Genomic DNA, 22,527 nt, shown 5'->3' on the forward strand with positions numbered 1-22,527 from the left:
TACACTATAGAAGTGGATGAGAAATATGTTTTTAGTGACCGTGAAGATAGATGGGGTATTAAAATAGTTATGCACATAGGGGCTTAAAAAGCTTTTAAAAAAAAATTGAAAGGAAGAGACTGAAGATGAGCAGATGGGGCTTTGTACCTTGAAAGGGACATGTCACTGACTCTATGGCAGAAGAAGGATATTGTGCCTTCGTTAGAGAAAGCCCTCATCTGGATTGGACAAATCTTGAGAGAGGAGTGAGCAGCTCTGGTTCCAGATTAAGGTGGTGTAGACATACATTACTGAGTGCTTTTATTCTTAACGAATGCATTAATCTCAGCTTGAAGAACTCTTGAAAAAAAAATAATTATAATTATCTATTTGGAAATGTTTCTGGGGAACCTGACTTTATGTTTCTGCAAATTTCTGCTTCATTGCAGTTTTCATTTTCTGAGCTCAAGTGAAGCAGTTTTATTAGTGCCTGGTGAATTCTGAATGATGGCCGCTGATCACGCCTTTCTTTGACCAGGCATTCTCAGTATTTTCAGCACACATGGTTTAAATAAAAGTTAGGATAGAAAACATAAAAGTCTCCACTTGTATTTCTACTGAACTGGATCCTGTTTTGGGTTCCAACTCTTTTGGCTCCCTTTTTTAAACCTTCCCTTTCTTGGCTTTAGTGCCATGTATACCACTCTCAGCCTCATTTGGTCACATTTCCCTACTCAGGTTTCAGTAATTCCACATAATTATGAATGCTTGCATAGAAAGTAAGAATGGATTGAACCTTTAGGAGTAATTGAGGATCTTGGCAAAAGCTCTGGCCAAAGTCAGCCTTTGCAGCTAATTCTCCAGATTTTCTGAACTATGGCTCTTCCTTGCTCCTCCCTCTTGGCTTGGCCAGTCTTAATTCTTTACCTTTCAGGTTTGTAGTGCCTTCATTCTGTTATTTAATTCTCTCTGACCCTCCTGGGATTCTTCCTTGGACATATACTATGTTCCAAAATGAACTTTCAGATTTCTGCCTTTGCCATTCTTCCTTATCCCTTTCACCAAAATCAACCCCCCACTCCCTTTGCATGGATTAGATTAATCAGATTGTTCTAAGAGAAAGCCTGCTAATGAGGTCCCCTCTTACCAGGATTATGATTGTTTTTTGTTTTTGTTTTGTTTTTTAACTCAAATGAATCCCTAATTAGTGGATTTCAGGTAGTACTAAGGAGATATTTTGAATCAGGGATTGAGTCAGGGATTATCTTTCATTAAATGACTCCACTCAGACTATTCTACGTATAGATCTGGTCAGGGAAAGAAACTTCATCTGTGACCTGATTAATTGATTCCTCAATCCCAGAGAATCAGAAAATGAATTGCAAAGCTTCTGGAGCTGTAGTTTTTCTCTCCTCCAAGAAGAGAATTTCCAAAGCACAGGTTTCTCAGGTGTCCTAGAGCACGGCTATGTCTTTATCCAGATTTCCACTGAAACAGGCAGACGTTGTGGTTCCTCTACTCAAGTTGACTCGATTGAATTTATGAATACCTGTACCTGAAGGTACAAGAAAGAAAGCTGGTAGAGTGTGAAGCCTAGGAGGAGTCCACCAAAATAAGAACTGAGAAAGAGTGACCTTGAGAAGGAGGTGAGGTAATTTAATATTTAATAGAGCAGTTAAGTGTTTAGAGGGTACCTTGATTAACTGCCTGAGTCCTTGGGTTTGTGGTATATTTATAAGATAATTCTATTCTGTACCCACTACCTCCTAAGCCAATAAACTATAATTTTATCTTGGCCCAATTAAATTTGATTTTTTATATCCATCTCATAGATCATGGCTAAACCATATCATCATGTGTTGCTTCCCATCTTAGAAATCTTCAGCACTTTTGATCATCTTGATATATTTGTTCCTTCTTTGAATCTTTGGTTTGGACTCATGTTTGAGGACTTTCCATCATAGGAATTTCTAAAGAAGAAATTCTTCCTCTAAATTGAGAGACACACCTTACATTCATAATAAACCTTGTTTTTCCTCCCTGAGTTGCTGAGTTTGCAAACGGGTCAAGTTTCTTAATGCTTGAGTCTTTAGAACCTGCAACTACTTTACAAGGGAGGGCTATAAGATGTTGTAGTCCCAGTGTACCAACTGGTAACTAGCAGACTAATAGCCAATTCTGTCCCTAAAAGGATCATATATAGAGTTTTCCAAAGTGTGTTTTAAGGAACATTTGTCCTGTCAAACACTTGTCTCTTGAGAGGATTATCATTAACGTGCTCAGCACATTAGTAGATATCACTTATTGTGTACTTACTGTGTGCATTTTCTATCCAATTTTTCCTTTAATTTAAGGTTCTATGTCCAAAAACATTTGGAAAACATTACTATATTAAAGTTCTTAGAAGTCTTGCAGTAAATAAATTTGTTATAATAATATTTAATCCAGCATTTTCCATACTTGTGCAGCTTTGGAATTAGCACCCCATGAAGTTCATTCAAAGGATAGATTTCTTTCCAGGAAAAACTTAAGTGACCTGAACTTTTATGCATGCCTTCTAAGTGACCTGAACTTTTATGCATGCCTTCCTGTCAAGAGTTTTGCTAGTCAATATACTAATAACAACATCCTTGTCTTAGTACCATGGAGTTGAAAAATCTATATTTATATAGAAATTAGTCAAAATTAGCTGTGGTGCAGGATTGCTTGAGGCTATGAACCTAGAAGTTAAAATAGCTGAATATAATGCTAATTTCATTATTAAATAATTTTCTTGAGCTTTTATAACTGCTTGTTTTGTTAGTAATCTAATAATAAGTCTATTGGTCATTTCTTAATGCATTGAAAATGGGCAGAATGAAGTTGGAAAATAGAGAGTAGTTAATCATTCATTAGTGAAAATGCATTTTGACTTGTCCATGATACTTTTGAGAAGCCATGACTGGTGGCCAGTAGTTTGGAGGATAGGAATCCATGCAAGGACATGACATAGTTGTAGTCGAAAGAGTACATGTAGACTTTAGGTCAGATAAACCTTGGTTTCAGGCCTGAGATGACATAACTTTCCTGAGCCTTAGTTTCCTTATCTCTAAGGTGGAAATACTTTTTACAGCATATGGTTGTGGTGAGGTTTAAGTGCAGCAATGTGTGTAAAATGGCGAGCAGACTGGGGCAGTGTAAATGCTCAAAAAGTACTAGTTTGTTCTTTCTTTCAAAAGGAAATCATCTATCATACTAATACTTTCTAAGTGATGTGAAAGCATCAACAGTGATGATGAGCACTAGGTAATTCTGATCACTGAATGGGTCACCTGGCAGCATCAGAAACTTCAGTTGATTAAGCCCAAGCCCTGGAGCACCCATTGATGAACACAACTGTATCCTCATGTCTCTGAAAGGTGACTTTCTGTGGAGTAAGAGAGTGATGTGAAAGCTTTAGAAGGGTTGCTGCTGGACATCTTCTTCTGGCACTGATGGCTACTGCTCAGAAAAAACTGTGTTTATTAACCAAACCTGAACAGAGCATTCACTTAGGTTGGGCACTTGAGACTCATGCAAATATATGTCCAATATAGAGTCATATATATATATATACATAAAGAGTCCAATGGAGGAAAATAGACATGTGATGGTAAGGGAACTAAGGAATCACAGGTGCTATGATAAAAGTATTTTACAGTTCAAGGGTAGGGGACTCAAAAGGCAAAATGGTCAGATGTTCCTGAGGATGTCAAGAAAGGCTTTAGAGAAAAGGTCTTTGCTCCACTTTAGTCTTCTGGTTATAAATACAGTTACTAATCAGCATTCTACTGAGAACAGTTTTATTAAGTCATATATCATTCATGGTTGTTCATAGGCATTTTCTGGTATAGTGTATGCATGTTCTATTTCTGTACCGGGTGGCCTTATGAAACAGTATATGGAATGCTATTTTGAATTAGTCATTGGTAACTGAAAGTCCCAAAGGGTGCAAAGAGTGCTATTAGCCTGTGGTCTCCTTGCATCAGACAGGCCATACAGCTTGTTGCAGATAGCAGGGATTTTCTTTTTGTACCTGGACTGCTTCCTGAACCTGACAGTGGATCTGGAGCATCCTGAGAGGGCATGAGAGAATTTCCCAGGGCTACTTTTGGCTCCTTGTCTAGGAGGAATCCTGCATATTTTGATGAGTCTCTCTGGAGCCTGTGCATCTAAGAAATGGGAGGAATAGTCTGAGTGTGAATGTTGCAGCTTTTTGCCTTGAGGCCCCCTGGAGTTCTGATTAGAAGCCCCAGAGCGCCCAGCTTACAGAAGTCTCATTAAGGTCGAAGTTTCTGATCAGCTATTAGTTTCCTTTTAGCCATTTCCCCCAGAAGATTCAGGGAGGACATCTTCTTCTCTCCAGTGGGTGGAGAGCAGCACTTGAGAAGAATAGGTAACATTTAAACAAATGTCCTGGAAATTGTTTGACCTGTTTGTTTGGGAGCTGTGTGGTAAAAATTAGGTTGAAATTCACAGATGTAAATGTGGTTTGAAGAGTCCCACGATTGTTACTGTCAAGGCTGTTAATTTTGGTAGTTAATAATAATAAAACAACCCTCTTCTACCATGAGAGAAGTAAAGATGCCTCACAAGCTATTATATTTCCAATACTGGGCACTCCAGTCATTTTATGAAGCCTGTGTTGCTTAAAATAGAATTGCTGACAGCTGGGATGGGCCTGAGTTCATTATTACCATGCAACTGAGCTGTTGCAGCTGTGTATCAGGGGACCTAGATTTGACTGATTCATCCCGGCTACCAGAAGAACCCGGATGTTACTGCTTGCTGAGGAGAGCTGTCCTAATTGTTCTATTTTTCTAATCCGCATTAACTGAAAAGAATTAGAAAGCCAGAGAGAGAAAATTAGGGACTTCTTCCTAAAGAGCTTGAGTAGGAGATTGAAGGGTAATAAAAAGAGGAAAGAAAAAGGAAATGAAAGAGGGCATGTGGATATATATCTGAGATCTGAGCCATATGCTTCATGGGAAAAGAGGACAAATGGCAGGGAGTGGGTATTTGGTCAGATAGTTTATTGAGCTGATTACCATGTTGCACTGTTGACCCTGAACAGTTTGGTTGCTTTTTGGATCTGCTTTGAGATGAGTAGATGACAAAGAGGGCGCTATTTAATAGGAGGTTTATGTGATTGGTGTTTATAACCTAAGGAGGTGACTAGAAAGAAATAAAATATAAGGTGAGATATTAAAAATGAACTCAAGATAGCAGTATTTATTTATAGGATGATGACTGTCTAAACATTACATTTAGGAAGACTTGGTCATGTTTAGAAACCTTGAAGCTATAAGATTTGTGTTAAAAACTGTTCTTATTAAAGCTGTGTGTTTTCTTTTATCCTATTAATAATGATACCATAAAAATGCCTTTTATATTTAATTTTAACTTGGAGGCTTCTGTAGATTCTTAACATTTTCTTTTTAGGACGTGATGTTATCTTATAATGTTCTGCTTAAATGATCCATTTTGCATTTCTTAATTTACTTTTCCAGCACTTTCCTAATCTTATTCCTATTAATTACTTTAAGTTTTAACTAGGATGAAACTTTAGTTTTTATATAGAACTAGAATTATTTTCTCTTCTTCCTTGATAGTGAAATAGGTTTTTCGGAATGGTTTAGGAACATGTCTTTTGTGCAATTTAGTCACAAAATTTGCAATTCCTTTAACAGCTATCTAATATTTAAATTTACTATAGTCTTAACCATTTAAAATTAATTTCAATGAATGTTATCTTTTTAGAGCAATAGCAGAAAGTAAGTGAAGGGCCTGGGTTGGGAGTGAACTTTCTGTCACATTCTATTCAATTACTCATTACCTTAATATGCCAGATTTTAATGCATTTTAAGAATAAGATATAATAGGATGGTTTTATCCAATTTGTGGATATTAATAGTTGTTTTGAAAGGAAAGGTTTTATTAATTCTGGAAATGCTGCACTAAATAACATTGAACAGATTTCTTTAATGCAGAACTTCTTAGAACCTTTAATTAATAAACACTAATGGGTGCCATGAAACTCCAAAAAAGAGAAGTTGTATATAGCTTTTCCCAAATACTCCTTGCCTGGCCGAGCACCTCTAGAAACCTAAATTCCACAGAACACACTTGGGGAAAACTTGAAAAGGAAAATTAGTGCTTTCAGTACTAGCTGTTGACATTATTAATGTTATGTTCTTTTAGATATAATGAAGGCTGATGTTAGAATCACTATTGGCATGAACTTGGTATGTTTGTACCACCAAGTTTTGTGCTTGACTTTTGCCTTATCCTTAAAAAGATTTTGCCTTTGGAGATGGGCAGTTATACTAAGCAGATTAATCAGAAGACAGATAATTAAACCAAAAGAAGGTTTTATGTTATTACAAAAGCATACAAATGCATACTTAAAGAAAAAAATCAAAAGGAAAACCATTTTTTAATTTAGTCACATAAGTGCTTATGGAATACAACATTCCATTGTGCACCATGTTGTGAACCAAACTCTTCAAGACAGAGATCACAGATTTGGATCCCCAGGATAGATATGGCATGTAGATAGTTTTTATTTCCTGGAACAATGATTTTAGACATTCGTAGCTGTTTCCAATATTTTAGACTCAAAAGATTTAAGAGTCTGACAACATAGGCCTTGCATTTTCAAATGGTAACTGTTTGCTGGAGCTGGGAAGTGCCTGCTTCCTTTAGAAGGAGTGGGCTTACTCCATCCAGTGTGTCACTGCTTGCCTACCAACAGTAATCCTGGTACTCCATCCTTTTATGCTGTCTGGCCCCACAGGCATATGGGTTTTGTGACTGCCCTACTTTAAGGATGTGGCCACAAGGCTGGTGAGTTTGCCTAACAAAGGATGCTACAGTGCCCCTTCACAAGTAAATGTAGTCTATAAAGATGTCAGTTTATAAAGTATGATATATGATATAAAAAAAAAATACCAGAAAATATGCCAAAAGAGTAAATTCAGAAAGTTAGAACATAGATATCAGTCCCAGAAATCTGAGGATAAACCTAAGATGGAGAACATGACTTGCATGCGAGTGTACTTACATCTCAGAAGGAAAACAGTGTGAGTTGAATTTCTCAGTACAAACAATACCACAATATTATTTTTGCTTGGCATGTGGAGTGTGCTGATGTTGGTGTTTGTTGACATTTTCCCATTCTGCAGCTGTTTTCTGGTGGCAGCTGGGAAATGTGGGTTTTATGAATAGGGTTAATCAGCACTGTCTCCTGAGCCCTATTCCTATATTTTTACCTAATCTGTAATGCTAAGAATAGGATAAAGGAATGGGTTTTGTGTGATGTGATGAGGCGGAGTGGGGGTGGATGGGGATACCTCAGTTCTTGGGAGAGGAGAGAGCAATAATGAAAACTCTCAGCAGGAACATTTGAGATCTGCAGAGTTCTTTTGAACGACAGTAATCTAGAGCTATTTTAGAAGGCCATATTTTCTATACTTCTCATTAAATAAAATTACACCACTAAGGATACTATGTAGGAATTGTTTTCATTTGTGAAACAAATTGATCCACAGTCAAACTCGATTAACACAAATTTTATGGATTACCTTATCACGTCCTGAAGCTGTCTTAACTACTTTATTAGGCATGAGACTAGAAGAAGAGAGGGCTCTATATAGAAAAATGTAGGCCCCTATTTTTTTTTTAATTGATGACATTAGAATCCTTGTTGTTACAGTGTAAGGAAATTATCATATCTTAAATTAATAATTAATGTGCCCTCTTGAAGACATTTTAATGTGGTGCTTCATGGTACTGGTAAACCTGCCTTTGTGGTAAATGTTAAGGGAAAGATAATTTAATCAAGCAGACCAAATTTTACAAGGAAGGAACTGGATATAGCTCCTATGTGCTTTCTTTTTTTATCCAATAAAGGTGTAACAAAATGCCTGAATATTAAGAGGATTGTGAATAGGTTCACGTTTTCAGGAGCTATCAATGAAAAGAAGGTTTTATGGCTGCTGGCTAACTGGTGAAGGCAATAGTATAAGAAAAGGCAAAAAGTATGGTGGGGGTGAATTTTGTAGCCATCTTCAAGGAATTTATAGACTATTTCTAACTGAGCAATCGCATTTTTAGAGTTGATTCAAAGCATTTTGAAAGTGTGATTGGCAAAGATGCTACCTTTCAAATGGAAATACTCCTGAATATATGCCAAGGCACTTAAGAAATAATCTTAATGTGCTTCCTTGCATTAAGTGTTGACATTTGATCAATAGGGAAAACGAAGAATTTTGTTGATAGTAAGGAAATGGACATTCCACTGTTTCCTATCTTAGTCAAGGGTGTGGGCATGTTCTGTAAGGATAAGCACCCTTCTCAAGACCTGCCTATTTGTGACTGGTCTTGTTCCCAGATTATGTGGCTAGCTGCATGACTAGTTTGGGTATCCATTTTCAACCAGTGCTGAAACTCGCTTTTTGATGTGGGATTTTTGTTGTTGTTTTTAAGCAATTTTTTGACAACTCAGATATGGATTGAAGGGAATATATTTTAAGGTTGAGATTCTGATGAAATGCCTAATTTTGTATTACATGATTAAACAATGCAAATTATGTACAAGTAGTCAGAGTCTCAGTGGAAGGTTATTACCAAATAGATAGAAATATGTCAAGGGCTTATTTTCTCTACTCTTTGAAAATTTACTTCAATTTTTAGGCTTACCTTTACTTGACCAGCCTCATTTAAGAAAATTAGATAAATTTAAAGTAGGTAACTGTCGGTGTTTCAGTGTTTGATATCTCTGTTTGATAATTCTGTGCTAATTGCATGAATTTATCTATATTAAGTCAAATTCCTGAAAGATGAATGTTTTAATTTGGGGGCTGATGGGAATTAAAAAGCCAGACAGACATATAGATAATTTTAGAAAATATTCCTAATGTCACTGTTCTCTTACTTTAAGTAGACTTTTCAAAAAGCTAAGTGTTGCACTGTGACAGTCTATAAACAGCCTATCATGTTGAAATGAATCTTATTCAAAACACAGAATCTGTCTCTAAAAGACTTCTTTTTTTAGAACCAGAGATGGATTCTGAAGGTTTCATGGTATATGTTTAGAGTGTTGAGTATAGTACCTATTTGTAGATTTCCCCAACAGTTCTTTTAAAAGGCACTCAGTGCAGATTATATTACTCATTAACTGGGTTTTTGCTGGGGTTGTGTACATTGTAAAATGCACAAATCAGTGGGTTTATCTTCAGTTATCTATTCTCATTTGGGGTTGATGGAAATGAAGTAAGGACCAAGTAAACGACTTTTTTTCAGGTGCAAATTCGACCATGGAACCTAAGTGACAGTGACTTTGTAATGGATGGTTCTCAGCCTTTGGACCCCAGAAAAACTATCTTTGTTGGGGGAGTTCCACGACCCCTTCGAGCTGGTGAGTGGAAATAGTAACACCACAACAACAAAACAAACAACATCAAAATCCCCAATTCATTTAGTCATAAATATTTTCCAGGTTTCTGGTCAACTATATACAGTCTCCAAAACAGAAGGCTGTCATGTCAGTTTCACTGAGCTGACATTTTTGGGATTAAATGTTTTCTCCCCAGATGGTCTGTTTTCATATGGTGCAAGAGTGAATTCCATTAAACTGCTTATGTTGAAAGGATGATTTCTATTTAATGCTTCCCTATAAAACAACATATTTTTAAAAATAATAATACAAGGTGCATGGGTGGTTCAGTGGTAGAATGCTCGTCTTCCGTGCAGGAGACCTGGGCCCAATTCCCAGACCATGCACCACCCCTGACTCCCCTAAAATAAAAATAATAATAATACATTTGGCAGTGTGCATTCTTATACCAAATAGCATTGTTGTGTATAACAAAAAGAAGAAATATGTCAAAAATCTATCCAATACAGCTGTGCACCCATTCAGGGTGAACCAAGCCACTGCTGAAAATGGTGCTACTGGGAATCAAAGAGAACTTTTAAGACAAGTTCTTATGTACTTTGCACTTTAAAGTACATATCTTATATACTTTGGGAAATGAATCTTATATTCGTGTTTTATTATGAGTTTTTAAAAAGTCCCTGTTTTTCTTTTTCTTTCTTTTTTTTAAGTTCCTTTCCAATGATGAAACAATTGTGCCTGCTGGGATTGGGCAGAATCTTAATTTGACTGGGGAGTTAGAAGTGATACTGAATTGATGACTTCAATATTTAAATACAAAGACAAGTCTAATAATTTGTAGATCAGCATCCTAATGATCAGTGTTATTGTCAATGGAATATAATAAAATTATTTGCAAGAACAAAGTTTCCTAAAGCACTTTAAAAATAAGTTTACCTTTTAAAGGTAAGACAAAAATTAAGGTTACTGTTGCCACTGTGGTTGTAAAACTATATTATCTCTTATTTATAAGCAAGTAGATTTCATTCTACTTCATTTGTTTAAAAAAAAACAAAAAGCATAGATCATTAAAATAAAGTTGTGCAAATATAATTATATAAAGTATCCTGCAACTATTTGGCTCTGTGACTTTGATGGCTTCTTAATTCTGAAACTTCCTCAATGTTTCTTACATATTCATTCAAATCCCAACTGTAATCTGTACCTAAAAGATAATTTGAAGACCTATATATTGATATATTCTATAATTACATTTTGGAGAGGATTATGACTATGGAGTTTATAATTTCACAGTTTCAGAAGGTGAGATATTCTTGGATCATATTTTCATTCTAATAGGAAACTGTGCCAAAAGAAAGAAAGAAAGAAAGCAAAGCAGCAGAAATGCTTTCCCCTTTACCTGTTATCAGAGAATTAAGTAACTCAGACATGAACAGTGCCACGAAATGAGAACAAATGCAACCCTTTGTTTCTAAATTGTTTGTGCTTAAAAAAAAAAAAGAAAGCAGGAGCATCGAGGAAGATTGCTAACTTTGAAAAACTGGTATTACGTGTAGGAGTGGAGAGAAAGAAAAATCCCTTGATATTTTTTTAACTACAAGTGTATTCTGTAAACGGACATCTATTGCTAGCTTTCATGAACGTAAACATTTGGGCAAGTTATCTTTTCCTTATCTTTGTATTTGGTAAACTTATGTTCCTGTTTCAACACAGGTGTAAGCATACACTTGAACTTATTTTGTGATTTTGAAGAACACTTTTTAAGGGAAACAAATCTGCAGGCCCTCTAGGCCACAACCCAAAGGAACTTTTATGATGATACTTTTCTGCAACTAACTACAAGCACAAATTACTTTTAATATTCTAGTCCCCTTCCCTTTTTCCTAAATGTGAATCTGAAGAAAACATTCTAAAAGAAAAAGTACCACAGTCATAAAATAACAGAACTGGCTTTAACCTCATGTCTGTTTTTAAGTCATGGATGTAAAAGTTTTTACACTAAGGGTGCACAGGTAGTTTAGTGGTTAGTCTGCCCACCTTCCATGCCAGAGACCCAGGTTCGATTCCCGGACCATGCACCACCACCCCCAAAAAGAAAGTTTATAAACTAAATTTTCCTTATATTATTCATCCATTAATTCTTCCTGTTTTAATGATTTGGAAGAGTATGTAAGCATCTGTGTATCCTTTTCCTTCTATAAATCCTGTGAAGATCCATTTCTCATACTTGTTCTGTAATCATACTGACTCCACAAAATAAAACCCCAAGAGGCTATATTACATTGTCATTCTGTTGGCAAGGTGCTGCCAGTTCTAAGATTAATAAGAAATTGTATTTAGTTTTCTAGTCCCAAATGGCATTTTGTGTTCCCTAGCTAGATTGTATATCTTTTTTAAGTTTTGAATTTCTCTTCTCTTTTTTTTTTTTTTACATGGGCAGGCACCAGGAATTGAACCTGGGTCTCTGGCATGGCAGGTGAGAATTCTGCCGTTGAGCCATGAATTTTTCTTATTTTAACTAAATTTTTTTTGTTGTAAAATTGTTTTGTTTTTGTGTTATATGAATAGTAATCTAAAATTATTTGACCTAATGGAAATGGTCCCCTTCTACCAGTACCTCCTAAAAGTATAGCTAGTTTTGAAGGGGCTAAATAATCTACATAAGTGTTTTAGACTTTTAAGGTCTATCCCAAGACTTCCAGGTTGGAGACCATGTAATCTGGATAAAAAGTTAACATCCACAGCTTTTATCCATGTGCATAGAATTGAGTTTCTTTGAGACACACTGAACTTTGTTGACTGGTGTGTGCCTTGGAATAAAAGACTATTTTTAAAGGAATCCATTTTGACTTTGCCAGACTACCTTAAATTGAATACAGTACAGTTAACTTGAACAATAAGCACTTATGGAATATCCATTGTGTTATGGACACTGGGCCAAGTATACACATCATATTTCTCAGGTTTGTTTTCTATCCACTCCCCGCCTCACCCCACCCTCCACCCCACCCCTATGCTAGAGAAGACAAAACTTTCCATGCCACTATGTGGCTGAATTTACGTATTCTTCAGCATGAGTTTAGCAAAATAGGCAGTCTTTCCTAGTTCTCCACCTTCTATCATATGGTAGTACAATAGCATGTTGCCCCTCTTCACTCAGGGAATGTAAGTGATACATCTTCTTGAATCTCAACTAAAAAAATAGCCCTGTTATAATATAACTCTGTAGCATTAGGATGTCTTCAGAATGCACACCTATTCACTTGACTGGAAATAAGTGCCAGACTTCCTAGAGGAGACCCCCTAGGAAAAAATGGCAAATGAACCATCTGGTCCCTATACTCTCCCCCAGTTTATAAATAAGTATTTCTCTCACCCAAACTTCTTAGCTTAGACTTCTGACTTGGGGATTGCCCCAGTGACCAAACTTTGGACCCATCCACTCCCAACTTTGATAAGACTTGAAAACCGCTCAATTTTTCTCTCTGATTAGGGGCATATGAGCTGTTCTTTCACTTTATGACTTCTAATACTTTATTCAGACCAGGCCTTGCAGAACATATCAATCTTGAGGGACTGCTTATCTGAGTTCCCTAACCTACTACTTGCTCATTCAACTTTGGGTCTCCTATCTTTCCTAACTATTGCTCTAACAACTCTTTCCTTTCTTTTTCTTCTCTACTGCTATTCTATGATGGATCCTGAAATTTCCTCCTCTGCCTTTTTTTGCACCTCTGACTCTTGTGAGAATGGCTCTTCTGTGTATGTGTGTGTATGTGTGTGGGGCCTACTGAGGTAAATATTCAGTGATATCAGGCATACATCTAGTTACGTACATCCTGAATTTTTCCTTTTTTTGAGAGCATTTGTTTCAAGCTTCTATATTGTCCTGCTTGGGATTTAAGGAATAGGAGCATTCTAACCATATCCTTTTTCTGTTTGGTAAAGTGGTAACAGGTAGAAATCATCTCAAGTTCCTCAGCAGTAAAACCTTTTCTTTCAACAAGGCCCCAAAGTACTGGAATTGTCCTGGATAACTCCAGAGTTAGCATACTGACTTGTTTAACTGCATTGCTCTCTAGAGCTAAAGATTTTCTCATGTTAGTATGAGTTTGTGTTCTCCCTCCAAAAGAGCAAATCCTCACCCACAGCTGATGTAAGTGTCTGCTGTATCAGTGGCAGGTTGAGAAACATTAACCTAAAGCCAAATTAAGAGTGGTATGAATTGATTCTTATGGATCAGAAACCAGCCAAGTGAAGGTTAAGATAAGATTAATCAATAGAAGAAAAAACGATCCTTGGATGAAACTTGAACATTTGATCACCACTCTGTCCTCAGCAATGTGCTCAGCACTCCTATGCATGTTTAATTGTCATGATAACCCTGTGAAGTTGTAAGTGGTGAAATTTTCATTTTAAAAATAAGGAAGCAGAGTTACAAGGGACTGATTGGTCCAAGGCCACAATAAATAAAAAAGCCAAGATTCAATCTCAGATCTCCTAAGTTCTTGCACTCTGCACAAAAGGAAGCCACTTTATCAAGCTGAGATCTGAGATGTTGTCTCAGTAACAGTCAACTTTGTACCAATCTGATTTAATCAAGATTTAATCTGATTTAATACTTTGTCTGTCAGTTGGTTATTCATATCATTGATTTGAAAATAGTCTTAACTTCCCAACATCTAATGCAGAGTGGAAGCTTATAAGCACATTTCTTCCATTTTGGGGTTTGTGAACCACCTTTGCGAACCAATTCAGCAATGGTGGTAAACCTAGGGATTCTACCTGCAAGTTCAGTCTTCTTTTCTTTCAGAAATCTATACCTCTTTTTTATCCTGAAGTGCCCTTTGCCCCTTTCTCATCTGCTTTGTCTTCATTTTTGCTTATTTCCAAATAGTAGAAATGTGACTTCTTGATTTATAATTTTGAATCTGGAAAAATGAATGTATTGATATTTCCCTCCAGAATCATCCTCCCTGCTTCACCCTATTTGGTTCTCACAGTGTCTCAGATTTAGATAGTGCTTTAGGGCTGCCTTTGAAATCTAATTAAATGATAGGAACAGGACCCTGGGTGGGGCAGGGTGGGAGAGTCATCATGATTTCCTCTCTGGTGGGCTAAGTTCCATTTCTGATCTCTAGAGGATTAGGATCAAATCTGAGAAACTGTAGTTGGGATTTAGATTCAACTTCAGAGGCGTAGTCACTGCAACACAGAGGAATTAATAGAATTGACTTATACTACACATTGCTGCCGTACTCTTCTTTCCCTCTCCAGGCTTTAGCACAGTGAAGCTTGTAACAAGAGCCAGCGTGTGGGTTAGACTCATAGTAAATGTTGCTATTATTATGGAACATTTGTTTATAAGACTACTTAAATTGTCTCTGATGCATAGAACATCTTATCCAAAGCTCAGCATACCCTTGAATGTAGCTACCAGACCTGCCAATTTCTGTGAAACACTGTCTGAATAGGAAGAAAAAATAAAAGGTGAGTTTGGAGACTCCTGACATCCTCAAAGACTCTGTCTATGCCTACTGTCATCTCCATCTGTATGAAGTACAGATTCCTTCACCTATACGCACTGCCCCATGATCTCATCTTCCCCATATTAAATGCTAAGAACACATTCCTGGTAGTCACTCTATCCCTGCCCTTTACAGAGGATGGTTTAGTACGAGGATTCACTGTCATAGCCTTAGTGGGTGATTTTACTACATTTTCAGGATAAGGCACATCATTGATCCAGGCTCAGATTTCATGAGCAGGGTTGAGACCACAAGATAAAATAGAATCCAGATAGAGAAAATAAAAAATGAAAACTTAACAAACAAACAAAAAATGAATCCAGATGAATCTGCCAAATTCTTACTGCTTTTCTTCTATTTTTTTTTCCTCACCCCAAGTAGTCAGCATGGTAGCCCTCTTTTCTACTCTGCTCTCAACTCATCAGAAGGAGGAAACTTGTTTGAAATTTTCCTATATTAACTGATGTTACTTACTCAAAAGAATCCTTTCAAATCTGGTCTTTATAGGTAATAAAGTGAGTGTTTGGTATTTGTAGATGAATTTGTATCTTCTATATAAAAAAAAATTCTTTGATTGAAAATGTATAGAACTTGAGGAAGGTTGCTTTGTGTTTTTGTTAGTTACCTATGCAGAAGGAGATGAATTAAATTAGTCTTTTTTTATATGCTATTCTTACCAAGTGGTTACTTTTTCAATAATTAGAATTCTGTGCTTATAAAGCACATCCCTCTGGTGTTTGAGCCTAACATGGGTTAGCCTGCAAGAAGTGTTTAGTGAGGATTTACTAAGTCTGAGTAAAAGCACCAAAGCAGTTGTTAGACCATTATATACCTTTCTTCAGTGTTGATCACAATATTAGAATTTTGGTAGTTAAAAACAAATTAGGGGAGTAAAAGACTTTCATACTTGTCCCCCAAAACTGTTTCTTTTAGCACTTTGCTTTCTTCTAGCTCCTTAGCAAATTGCCTTTTGCTTGAGTGATGTTTCATTTGCTTAAATGTCTGAAAATTTTTGGGTGGCCAAGAAAATAACTATATATAATCTCATAAGTGGAAATGATTTATAATTAGTTTCCATAAAAGCATAAGTGGGTGAGGGTTTCTGCTTCCTACCAAAAGTACCTAACTTGCAACAACATCAGCCGTGATCTAGTGAAGATGATTTTCCAGCAGCTGTATCACTAAGTAGTGGAATGTCTGTTCATATTGAAGTAGCCTTCTTTGGCATCCTAGGGTCCCTTAGATTCCTCTGAAGACCATTACAGGGTTAGAAAAAAAACGCATGGTTACAATAACCCTCCTCCTTAGGGAGCCTAACTACAAGCTTATTAATGATGTACCTTCTTTCTAAATCGGACATTTTCTTGAGCCTTTCCTAAGATCGAATATAAGTGCCAGTTCATTGTCTTGCCAGCATTCTTCTCCTGGCCACTCACCTGCCCAGGGAGTGTTTGCTCTCTTATTCTATTCCAGAGGAAGCCAGATCTTTGGTAAATTGGTATTTGATTTCTAGGGCCCTGAGGTTACTTATATAACTAAGTCCATTCAAGCATTAAGAAAAAGTCATTAATGGTTGCACATAATTATTTCTACCTTCAGTTTCTGAATCCTGTGGCTGGAATAACACTAGCTCTTGAGGACGTTCTCTGAGGTTGTTGGCATGAAGTGTAAGGAAACCACTGAACTCTGATATATTTTGGGTACATATATGATTCTTGTTGTATTACTTGGATGAATGTTATTCCTGGATCCTGCTCCTAGACTATAGTCAGGGTCTACTCTGTGCTCGAATCCGCTATGTCCCCTTGGCCGTTATAGCTCAGTACTTCTGATCATAATGGAATAATTGGGATGACTTTCTATGCTTTAATAGCACTTATTTTTGGGCTCAATTATTGCTAGCATATTTTCTCACCCTCTGAAAATTACCTGTTGGTTGCAGGTCATTCTTCCTATTAAAAACATACACTGATATGTAAAGAAATTTTGAATAAGTATAATGACAGCCTTTATGTCAGGGCAAAATAGCTTTTCTTACTGCCTCTGTAACACAGCAGCTTTGTATTACAGAAACCAGTATACTTTTCTTCTGTTTTTAGAAATATGGTGGGGTTCTTAAACCACTCAGCCATTTAGCCCTGGTATCTACTATAAATCTCTTCACTTATCCCACCAGGTTTTTCTGCTTCCTTTCTCCTCACATACTGATAGCTGTGGGGTTCTACTGTGCGGTGTTCTTTGGACACTGATTGTGGCCAAGGCCATCATCCATCTTTCCTGTCTTCTCCTTTCCAAATACCATACATAGATGTTTAAGAGATTCAGCTTCTTGAGTCACTCCCCAGGTACAGGGCTGAGTCTTTTGGACTTATACTATGTGAGTGGCCTAATGGTCATAACTGGAAGAGGTGCTGTCTATGTCAAGTAAACAATACCCGTCATGCAATTTGGGACACAGGTAAGTAAATGCTACATGTCTCTCCATCGTACCTTTATGATGGGGTTAATTTTAGAATATCAGACTTTTGGAATGGTCCAGTCTTTAAAAGCCTTCTTTATAGGTACTTTGTAAAATATACTAATAGAAAGGCATATTTAGAAGACATGTGGCAAGATCCACAACCTCTGCATTTATAGCAGGGTATAGGATGAGTATGTTTTTGTTATTTATGTAACAGCTTAGTGCCTCCTGGCACATTAAAAGTGCTCGATAGATAGGTGAATGGTTAGCTAATGAGGTTGAATTTAAATGTAAGGGAATAGATAGGAGTGAAGGTGGTTCTCTAGGGGTCTATAAATAATATTACCATATTGAAGGTGAACAAGATTGAAAAGGGTTGTATAGACCTATGTGTCCCATTGATTAACACTAGAAGTATAAATAAGTTCTTGCAAGAACTAGCTCAAAGGTATGATTCGTGTACAAAGAATGTTTAAGTCCAGGGTACAGGGAGAAAACTGCTTTTGCATGCTATGGGCTGTGTTTAATAGGAAAACATCATTAGTACCATAGCAACAACAGGGGTAAATAATGGGGGGAGGGACAAGAGTTAAGGGGATGTTTAGATTTCCTGTTTGGTGAGGGTGTGCTTGTTGGTTATCTTTCTCTTGGGAACAATGAAATTATCTGAAATTGAGAGTTTGATGAACTGTGGACTATGGGCATTATACATGATGCCTGATGAATGCAGTTGTCTGAAGGATGCACCGACTGAAAAGTTGATTGGTGAGCGATGTTCTATACATATGATCGAATATTGTTCTGCTACAAAAAGGAACGAAGTCGTGAAGCATGCAACAATGTGAATGAACCTGTGGGGCATTTGGTGAGGCAAAATAAGCCAGAAACAAAAGAACAAGTATTGTTTTGTCTTCTTTAGAAAATGCTTATAAGAAAACTGGGGCCTAGATTGTAAGCTCTTACAGCAGAGTCCGGAGTGGTAATTATTATTTCTGGATTGTCAAAGGCTGTTTTATATATCTATAATCTGGTATATAGAGATAAAAATGAAGCCAATCAGGGTTAACCCAGTTGGGATTAAGGTAATTCAAACCACAGTGGTGAGGAAGACATTGCTATATTTCAGAACTACACCTACTCTTTGAGACCAAAGGAAGTAGGGTTTCTTTTGTCTGGAACCTAAATTTTCTGTAGCACATAATCTAACTCAACCTGTCTGGATAGCTCATTTGAATGATTGAAACATAAGGAGCCCAGAATAAGAATGAGGGTCTTTAATCCTGTATAGCTTAATGTAATCCTGGATGCATCCTAGAATATATTAAGCAGATAATCAAAAAATATTGGCAAAGTCCCTTGAGGGATGGGAGAAAAAATATGGAACTATTTAACTTTACCATCAGGAAGTCCCTTGATACTGTGTCAAGCATTAGGAATACCCAAACCAATAAGCCAAGCCTTTGGTTTTGAATCTTACTCTCGTGAAGCTTCTATTGGTAGTGGAAAAGCTTAGCCTACCTCTAGGTATACCTAAGGGTTACTTCTGTAAGACCTCTATCTTTTTTTTCTTTAACTTTTTTTATTGTATAGTATAATATATATATAAAGCAAAGAAATAAAAAAGCAATAGTTTTCAAAGCACTCTTCAAAAAGTGGTTACAGGATGGATCCTGAAATTTGTTGTGGGCTACCATACGATCCTCTCAGATTTTTCCTTCTAGCTGCTCCAGAATATAGGAGGCTAGCAGGCTTAAATACTTTTTTAGCATCACAATCGGCTTTTTTTTTTCCTTCTTTTTTTGTGAACAATAACATGAATACAAAAAAGCTATAAATTTCTAAGCATAGCACCACAATTAGTTGTAGAACATATTTCAGACTTTGACATGGGTTGCAATTTCACAATTTTAGGTTTTTACTTCCAGCTGCTCTAAAATACCGGAGAGTAAAAGAAAATGATTCAGCATTTATATTCATTTGTTAAATCCTATCTTCTATGTATAATTCCACCATCACCTTTGATCTTTCCAGACCTCTCATTATGGTTGTTGGGGCTATGGCAATTCTAGATTTTTGATATTGGAAGGGTCTGTCACTAATATGGGGTAGGGAGATGGAACTATCTGGTGTTTTGGAGAGGCTGGGCTAGGTTTTAAGACATATCTGGACCGGGGATGCATCTAGAGGTTGTAGGTTTCTGGCAAGTTACTCTAGTGCCTGGAACCCTTGTGGAATCTTATAAATTTCCCTAGGTGTTTTTTAGGATTGGCTGGAGTGGTCGTGGTTGGGGGTTGGCAGGTTTATGAAAGGTAGCGAGGTCTACGTGAAGCTTGCCTAAGAGCAACCTCCAGAGTAGCCTCTTGACTCTATTTGAACTCTCTCTGCCACTGGTACTTGATTAATTACACTTATTTTCCCCCATTTTGTTAGAATATAATTGTTGATCCTACAGTACCAGGTCTGGATTCATCCGTGGGAATCCTTTCCCACGTCCCCAGGGAGACTTTCACCCTTGGATGTTGTGCTGGTTTGAAAGGATGTATGAACCCTAGAAAAGCCATGTTTTAATCAAAATCCCATTTCGTAATGGTAGAATAATCCCTATTCAATACTGTATGTTTGATTCTGTAATTAGATCATCTCTCTGGAAATGTATCCCAATCAAGAGTGGTTATTAAACTGGATTAGGGGAGATGTGTCTCCACCCATTTGAATGGATCTTGATTAGTTTCTGAAGTCCTATAGAGGAAACACTTTGGAGAATGAGAGATTCAGAGAGAGCAGAGAATGCTGTAGCACCACAAAGCAGAGTCCACCAGCCAGCGTCCTTTAGAGATGAAGAAGGAAGACGCCTCCCCGGGAGCTTCATGAAACAGGAAGCCAGGAGAGAAAGCTAACAGATGATGCCATGTTTGCCATGTGCCTTTCCAGCCGAGAGAGAAACCCTGACTATGTTCGCCATGTGCCTTCTCATGAGAGAGAGAGAGAGAGAGAGAGAGAGAGAGAGACCCTGAACTTCATCGGCCTTCTTGAACCAAGGTATCTTTTCTTGGATGCCTTTGATGAGACCTTTCTATAGACTTGCTTTAATTAGGACATTTTCTTGGTCTTAGAACTGTAAACTAGCAACTTATTAAATTCCCCCTTTTAAAAGCCATTCTGTTTCTGGTATGTTGCATTCCAGCAGCTAGCAAACTAGAACAGATTTTGGTACTGGGAGTGGGGTGCTGTTGCTGCTGTTTGCAAACAACCAAACATCTTGGAATGGCTTTTTAAGTGGGTAAAGGGACGAATCTGGAGGTGTTATGAGAAGCCTGATAGAGAAGGCCTATAATGCTTTGAAAAGACTGTTGGTAGAAATGTGGACTCTAGAGATACCTGTGATGAAGCTCTAGACTGAAACGAGGCATGTGTTATTGCAGACTGGAAGGAAAACGAGCCTTGTTTTAAAATGGCAGATAATCTGGCAAAATTGACTAGTGGCTTTGGCTGGAATCAGATTTTAAAAGCCATGAACTTGGATATTTAGCAGAAGAGATCTCCAAATTAAATGTGGTAAATGCAGCCTGGTTTCTTCTCACAGCTTATAGTGAAATGTGACAGGAGACAGATAAGCTGAAAACTGAACTCTTGAGTACAAAGAAACCAGAAATTGATGTCTTGGAAAATTCTGGACTTCCAGGAAGGGAGACCCCAGAGAATAGTGCCCCATTTGAGGTCTTGGCCAAATGTGGAACCAGCCAGCCATTTCAGAGAAAGCCAGGATTGGACACGGAGTTATCCAGGAAGGATTTGTGGAAACTCCTTATGCCTGATGGGCATGATCCAAGGCTACTGCATAGAAAGCCAAAGAGAGTGCTGTGGGACATGTATAAACAGAGCTTCTGCCAGTCTGGACTGGGGGGCTCAGAGAAGGGACACATTGAAGGAAAAATAACTTCAGAGGCAAAACCATGGAGGCTGAGGTCTGAAGTCAAGAAGCCTCAGGCCATGAGAGCGGACCCACCCAAGCCCATGGAGAGGGTGAGTTTGCCCCAAAGGCAGAGGATGGGCCTTCCACCTTGTTGCAGTGGAAGAGTCATGCTAACTCAGGCCTTGGAGAGGGTGAAGCACATTCCTTGGGGTTTGGAGAGAGCTTGGCTGCCACCACATGGAGGGATTGAGCATGTGCCCTGGAGAAAGCAAACAGCCCGGGTGCGGCCCCAGTGCTTGGAGAGAGTGGAGCCAAGACAAAGGTCTCCCCAATGTCCCCCAAGGTTGCATTCGGAGAGAGGTGGGCCACTGCACAGGCCCTTGGGAAGGGCGGGACTGTCGCTTTCAGAAGCCCCAAAGATAAATGACTCTCAGACTTTGAAATCTAATGGACTTTGTCCTGCAGGTTTTCGAAACTGTATGGGTCCAGTGACCCCTGTGTTCCTTTCTCCCTATGGAAATGTGTATAAGTATCCCATGACTGTTCCTCCTTTGTATGTTGGCAGCAAATAACTTGTTTTGAGTTTTTTTTTTAATTTTTTTATTAATTAAAAAAATTAACAACAAACAAAACATTAAGATATCATTCCATTCTACATATATAATCAGTAATTCTTTTTTTATTAATTAAAAAAACTAACAAAACATTTAGAAATCATTCCATTCTACATATACAATCAGTAATTCTTAATATCATCACATAGTTGCATATTCATCATTTCTTAGAACATTTGCATCAATTTAGAAAAAAGAAATAAAAAGACAACAGAAATAAAAACAAAACGATAACAGAGAAAAAAAAGATTATACATACCATACCCCTTACCCCTCGCTTGCATTTACCATTAGCATTTCAAACTAAATTTATTTTAGTATTTGTTCCCCCTATTATTTATTTTTATTCCATATGTTCTACTCTTCTGTTGCTATGGTAGATACAAGGAGCATCAGACACAAGGTTTTCACATTCACTGAGTTACATTGTGAAAGCTATATCATTGTTCAGTCATCATCAAGAAACATGGCTACTGGAACACAGCTCTACATTTTCAGGCAGTTCCCTCCAGCCTCTCCACTATATCTTGAACAACAAGGTGATATCTACTTAATGCATAAGAATAACCTCCAGGATAACCTTTGACTCTGTTTGGAATCTCTCAGCCATTGACATT

General features: G+C 37.4%; 1 protein-coding gene across 15 annotated transcripts in view; it reads left to right on the plus strand.

The window, feature by feature from the left end:
- The window catches only part of CPEB3 (cytoplasmic polyadenylation element binding protein 3), a 304,384-nt gene that overhangs the window by 204,679 nt on the left and 77,178 nt on the right, over window positions 1-22,527 (plus strand). For 13 of the 15 annotated variants that reach the window (XM_077125436.1, XM_077125434.1, XM_077125439.1 and 10 more), the window contains one exon: window positions 9,301-9,415. In XM_077125436.1, coding sequence (XP_076981551.1) covers window positions 9,301-9,415 — 115 coding nt within the window. Of the gene's footprint in view, window positions 1-9,300; window positions 9,416-9,496; window positions 10,065-10,104; window positions 10,346-22,527 lie in introns of those variants that run through there. The other 2 variants (XM_077125448.1, XM_077125449.1) reach the window with 2 other exon arrangements.

This window comes from Tamandua tetradactyla, chromosome 13 (genome assembly GCF_023851605.1).
Source record: "Tamandua tetradactyla isolate mTamTet1 chromosome 13, mTamTet1.pri, whole genome shotgun sequence".
Taxonomy (NCBI): domain Eukaryota; kingdom Metazoa; phylum Chordata; class Mammalia; order Pilosa; family Myrmecophagidae; genus Tamandua; species Tamandua tetradactyla.